At 36.2% G+C, this 6,406-nt stretch overlaps 1 protein-coding gene and 1 non-coding gene across 2 annotated transcripts in view; one reads left to right on the top strand and one right to left on the bottom strand.

The window, feature by feature from the left end:
• The window catches only part of MPP4 (MAGUK p55 scaffold protein 4), a 36,094-nt gene extending 30,277 nt beyond the window's left edge, over positions 1 to 5,817 (top strand). The window contains exons 18-21 of the mRNA XM_043910631.1: positions 1,084 to 1,177; positions 1,559 to 1,667; positions 2,901 to 3,035; positions 4,791 to 5,817. Of these exons, the coding sequence (XP_043766566.1) occupies positions 1,084 to 1,177; positions 1,559 to 1,667; positions 2,901 to 3,035; positions 4,791 to 4,982 (530 nt within the window). The 3' untranslated portion in view covers positions 4,983 to 5,817. The remainder of the gene's footprint in view (positions 1 to 1,083; positions 1,178 to 1,558; positions 1,668 to 2,900; positions 3,036 to 4,790) is intronic.
• On the bottom strand, positions 3,806 to 3,909 carry LOC122698979. The gene has a single exon (XR_006342479.1). It is a non-coding gene; the product is annotated as a U6 spliceosomal RNA (small nuclear RNA).
• Positions 5,818 to 6,406: the final 589 nt, after the last annotated feature.

Below are 6,406 nucleotides of genomic sequence, written 5' to 3' on the forward strand. Positions count from 1 at the left end.
GAATGAACGCCTCAAGTCATCCACCAATTCACAGACCTTAGCCTATCATATATAACATAGTAGGATACAAGTCAAGGAGAAGGGGTTATCTTAGGCTGATAGTAACATCATTTTCTATCACCTGAGAACTAGATTTTTTTTCAGTACAAAGCTATAGGAGGGTAGCTTAACTGTAGGAACTCTGAGGATCTAACTCTAAGGATCTAAAGAGAGGCTTGAATAAAGAAAAATAATTTTGCTTTTTGAGCTTCTTGAAATGTTCAGTTAGTTCAGTTCAGTCACTCAGTCGTGTCGACTCTTTGCAACACCATGGACTGCAGCACGCCAGGCCTCCTTGTCCATTGTCTCATGAGCAAGTTAGTTACTCTCTAAAATCTTTAGTTACTTACCAGTAAACTACAGATAACAGCATTTCACCTAGCTAGGAAAACGAAGGATGAAATGAGATCCTTGGGAGATGCATTATCTAAGCATAAGACATTGCTGGTTTTGCTGCCTGAGGGCCTTTAGGCACCGTGTGTGCGCGCGCTCAGTCACTAAGTCCTGTCTGACTCTTTGTGACCCCGTGGACAATAGCCCACCAGGCTTTTCTGTCCATAGGATATTCCAGGCAAGAATACTGGAGTAGGTGGACACTTCCTCTTCCAGGGGATCTTCCCAACTCAGGGATTGAGCCCCTGTCTCCTGTGTCTCCTGCACTGCAGATGGATTCCTTACCATTGAGCCACCTGGGAAGCCCTTAGGCACACATAGGGCTCACAGATAACTTACCACTTCCCGTCCTGAAGTATCAGCAAGAGTTCCTTTAGAGCCTCTTTATCTTGGCTTAAATACGATACATTTTGGTCTAGTCTATACTACAAACACTTAACAGAGGTTTATATTTAGCTTATTTTGATATGGGAACTTCTACTTTCTTATCACCAATCAGGCTCCCCCCCTTTTTTTTTTGTTCTAGCATTTTATCTATCTGCTTATGTATTAATTTATTTATTTTGATCATCTTTATCCAAATGCATATGGGTAATAAGTCCAAACATTTTGTAGATTCTAAAATCTTTTAAAAATTTCCTATTTTGACAGATACTACTCGTTCCAAAAAGAGTTATGAAATGGATGGTCGTGAGTATCACTATGTGTCAAAGGAAACATTTGAAAGCCTCATGTACAGTCATAGGTAAGCTAGACAGTCAGAATCTGGTTCTCTCCCCTCTGGTTGTTTTATACTTAAAATAGATCTCTTATTTTCATGCTTTGTCCAAAACTTCTGGGATACATTTTTTTTTATTCTGAAAAATTAAGTAAGAAAATGTATATTGATTTACTAGTACACTAACTCCTTGAATTTGGAGAAGGAGCTGAACTGAGTTGCAAATTTTAGAGAATTTGGAGTAGTTAAGTCCTAGATCTCCTAATATATATTTTTCCTGTTGAATATCCTCTAATTCATTTATCAAGATCCACATATTTTACTCTGTTCTATTGGAATTTATCTGTTATTGCTAATACTATTTTACCTGTACAAACAGTTCTTGTTTTGCTGATCTCTCCCTTGCAGGATGCTGGAGTATGGGGAGCACAGAGGCCACTTGTACGGCACCAGTGTTGATGCTGTTCAGGCAGTCCTTGATGATGGGAAGATCTGTGTTTTGGACCTAGAGCCTCAGGTGGGTCTGTGGTGCAAGACTTCCCATCTCCCCGAAGTAATGAATGCATGCTATTCATTTTTTGCACATGCTTTAAGCTGTAGTTGAGACACTTTATTCTGTTAGGATTAGACTACTTCCCATATAGAAGGACCAGGATCTTACTTGAAAAATCAGTTGTCATTATCTTGTCTTTTTAGTTGGTAAAAAAAAAAATCTAGTTTCTCAGACCTTCTCCCACCGCCCCCCCCCCAAAAACAACAGCAACAATAGAAAATAAAATAAAAAACAAAATTAAAAAAAAAACAAAACAAAAACAAAGCAAAAAACCCCCAGAAATGGACAGGCAGCCATAAAGAAAACTGAGGATCTTTTTTTTTTTTTTTAAACTGAGAATCTTGCTTTGCCTTTGATTACAAAGGCATCAAGGTAACTTCTTGTGGAGGGAATAAAATGTTGCTTTATGCAAGGAGATGAGGTTCCTATGTTATCATATCATATCACATATGGTCCCTGAGACCATATGTGGAATAGAGCAGGAGTGAGTTAAGGTGAGATAAAGAACATACAATGTGTTGTCAAAATTTTTATAAACCTTGTGTTTACTTTATGTTTTCTGTAGTTATGTAAAAATAATACCTTGTGTGCTAATCAGAGGACAAGAGAGTTGTTCTCACTTGGATCGAAGCTGTGGTCAGCATGAAGATGTCAGTATTATCTGTTATGAGACAATGGCAAGAGGAAAGGGAAGTGAGGGAGCTGATTGGCCTGGAGAGTCTGTCTTTGTCTTTTCCCCATGAGATCATGTGTAGAATCCTATTCTCAGGTTTCAATAAGGGTGTCATGGCTAGTACGAGGAAGAGCCAGGATTTGACCTTAATTTTGATTCCAGAACTCCATCTCTTAATTATTAAAATGTTTTTTAGAGTTGAAGACTTGGGAGCACATGAGAATATACTCTGGCTAAAAATAACTGCTAATTTCTGGTCTTAGAAATTTTGAGAACATTCATGTTGACTCTAGAAAATTAGGACTTATGTTTTTAGATCCTCAATGTAATATTCTCTCGAGATATTTCAGCTACTAGGACTTCTTTTTTTCTCATTTTTTTCTTCTTTTTTTTCCCCAAACTTTACTTCTTATTTTGTATCGGGGTAGAGCTGATTAACAATGTTGTGGTTGTTGCAGATGGACAAGGAAGGCACTCCTTGTAAGGACCTCTGTTTTAAATGTGCATTTAATTTTTGTGTGTAGGATATTCAAGCGGCTCGAACCCAAGAACTGAAGCCCTATGTCATATTTATAAAGCCATCTAACATGAGTTGTATGAAGCGATCTCGGAAAAATGCCAAGATTATTACAGACTACTTTGTGGACATGAAGTTCAAGGTAAGATACAGAGGAGATAGATGAGTATATTGCTTTTTTCCCAGTCAAAAAATTACTGTATTATTCCACAGTATTCCTATGTTAAGGAATGTAATTTTTGTTTCTCATGAACACTACCCTTATGAGTGATCCTTATTAAATATCATTTATAGATATTAAAGTTTAATAAATACTCTTATTTTTCTCCTCTTTTTGGGTCTAGCTTTAAAAGAAAAGGCCCTCAAGTCACAATTTGCAAAACCACACAGAAATTGGGTGTGTGTACTTAAAATGGATTACTTACTTTACAAAATATTTGAATTTACTTTAAAATACTCCAATTGATTATATCATCTATTATATGAGATCTCTTTATAAATATATTAAAACATAAAAGATGTTTATTAATAATTATAGTAATAATAGAGGGGCCAGGCCAGGTGGGATTAATCAGTGATTTTCCCATATATATATGTATATTTTTCATTAAATATACTTTAAATATTTTAAGTCATAACATACATTTAGTAAGGTGTATAAATCTTAAGTGTACTGTTCAAAGAATTTTTACAGGGTGTGTGCACCCAGGTAACCATCATCTAGATCAAGACGTTGTATCCACTTGTGTGTGCATGCACGCATGTGTGTATGTTTATGTGGTGTGGTAAAAAACACATAACATAAAACAAGACTTACCGTCTTACCCATTTTAAGTGTACAGTTAAGTAATGTTAATTCTCTTCATATTGTGAAGCAGATCGCCAGAACTTTTTAATCTTGTAAAACAAATTAAATATATGGATTGCTTTATGAATTTGCATGTTATCCTTGAGTAGGGGCCATGTTAATCTCTACATCATTCCAAATTTATATGTGTTTTATATGTGTTGCTGAAGTGAGCATGAGGTATCTTTGTATTATCCTTTACCTCTCATTATTTTTAATCATTATTTTTTCAAAGACTACTATATGGAAGTTTGATTCTCCAGTTTGCATTTCAAACAGTGGAGTCTATGGATATATTCTCTGAGTCTTAATTAAATTCTGTTCTCAGTTTTATGGCAGTCTGAAAAGTTAACAAAATTGTTTCTAGGTCTTGAGTATGGTCACCTTGTAAGGGAGTACTGCCACAAGATCTCAGTGCCCATGTTTATATTTGTACTTATGACAAGTTGTACTAATTATTGTAGACAAATAAGAAAATAATAGCAGTGAATTTAATGTATTAGTGCCAAGTGAAGGCCAAATGATCTTGAATAAATGATTTCACAACAGTAGAAATAGACATTATAGGTGAAGTCAGTCATCATGAAGAGTAATTTAGAAATGGCTCATTTGAAGAACCATGTCATACCATCATGTTGAAAGTGGCCATTTGTGTCTGCAAAATAATGTCATTCTTATCAGATTAATGTTCATTTGAAATTTATGTTTAATTTTTATTTATATTTAACTGATAAAATTTCTTTGGTTTTATGTTGTATGTGGTTTGAGAGCTCCAAGTGTTTAGATAATAGAATAAGATAATTTAAGTCCGAATAGGAAGTTGAGAGGACTGGTTGTCTACAAACTATTAACTCAACTTTATGAAAACTTGATCTGGGAGACATTAAGTAAGACTAAACACAGAAACATAAGTTTTATGGTTAGACTGGAGTACATTTACATGACCTGTTTTTATAAACAGCTACAGTTCTGAGTATAACAGCATAACTGCCTGTTATTTCTGTTCATCTCATTAAGTTTGCTATTTGTATTTTTCTATTTTTCCTAAAGGATGAAGATCTACAAGAGATGGAGGATTTAGCCCAAAAAATGGAGACTCAGTTTGGCCAGTTTTTTGATCATGTGATTGTAAATGACAACTTGCAAGATGCATGTGCCCAGTTGCTGTCCGCAGTTCAGAAGGCTCAGGAGGAGTCTCAGTGGGTACCAGCAACATGGGTTTCCTCTGAGACGGAATCTTAAAGAGGCCTTCTGCTTAATACTGGAATTTTAACAATGTTCATCTGTTCCCTAGAGCTGGAAAAACAGCTATAATCTAAAACATCAGTGTCATATTTGCTCTATTATAATACGTGCAGCTGCAAAAGTGCTGCAGTTTGTTCATCTTATTTGAAAGAAATTTGTATAATTATGTAGAGTAATCTATTTGGATTTCAGGGGAAAAAAATGTTTTCCTTTACCTTATATGCAGCAATTGTTAGGGAACAATGTTAAGTCACTGAGTATGAGGACTTTTCATAGTTTTCACATGGCCTTTGTGTTATTCAGATAAAAAAGAGCTTTCCTAAATAAAATACATTCTATTTAACTTCAGAAACTGTATTTTGCCTTATGAAACTTGTTTTATAAACATTGATTTTTCAAAAAGTACCCAGTTTAACTGCAAGAAGGAAGGATTAATACACAAATCACCTCTAACACCAAAACTTAGAGAAACAGCACTGCTCTCATTTTACACATTAAACTACAAGGAAAAATTATTCTTTTGATCAGGGCTGTAGCAATCATTAATTTCCCCCCCAAATCCAGTATCTACATTTATGCCTAAATTAGGAAAGAGCAATGAATTTTAGTGCTAAACAGAAACATCTGAGTAAACAAGGGGATGAGGATGTTATTCCACGAACTCGGAGACTTCCAGTCGCTCTTCCTGCCCTTACATATGTTCACCTTCCGGCTCACTCCCGTGTTGTTCAGTCGCTCAGTCATGTGGACCCCATGGACAGCCAGGTTTCCCTGTCCTTCACCATCTCCTGGAATTTCCTCAAACTCGTGTCCACTGAGTCGGTGATGCCATCCAACCATTATATCCTCTGTTGCCCCCTTCTCCTGCCCTCAGTCTTTCCCAGGGTCTTTTCCAATGAGTCTGCTCTTGTCATCAGGTGGCCAAAGTATTGCAGCTTCCACGTCAGCATCAGTCCTTTCAATGAATTGATTTACTTTAGGACTGACTGGTTTGATCTCCTTCAAGTCCAAGGGACTCTAAAGAGTCTTCTCCAAAACCACAGTTCAAAAGCATCAATTCTTTGGTGCTCAGCCTTCTTTTATGGTCCAGTTTTCACATCCATACAGGACTACTGGATCATTCCCTAACTTTCCCCATATCCGTGCCATCCATCGCTCTTTTTTAACTATTGAGCATACTAAGTGTATGCTTCAAAATATCTGTAGTTTTTAATTTACAGTGACCAACCATTATTTTTCTCAGAAACCCAACCAAACAAAACGAAGAAAACTGTCATTTTTTAACACTTATGTGAGCCCAGATTTTATGTCCTGCGTCTTTGGATGGAGGGTAAGTAACTGGAGAAAATTTGAGAATTGCCTGTTTCAACACACACTCACTCACTCATACCCGAACCTAAACGTTAGGTCGGGTGGCTAAA

This window comes from Cervus elaphus, chromosome 8 (genome assembly GCF_910594005.1).
Source record: "Cervus elaphus chromosome 8, mCerEla1.1, whole genome shotgun sequence".
Classification (NCBI taxonomy): domain Eukaryota; kingdom Metazoa; phylum Chordata; class Mammalia; order Artiodactyla; family Cervidae; genus Cervus; species Cervus elaphus.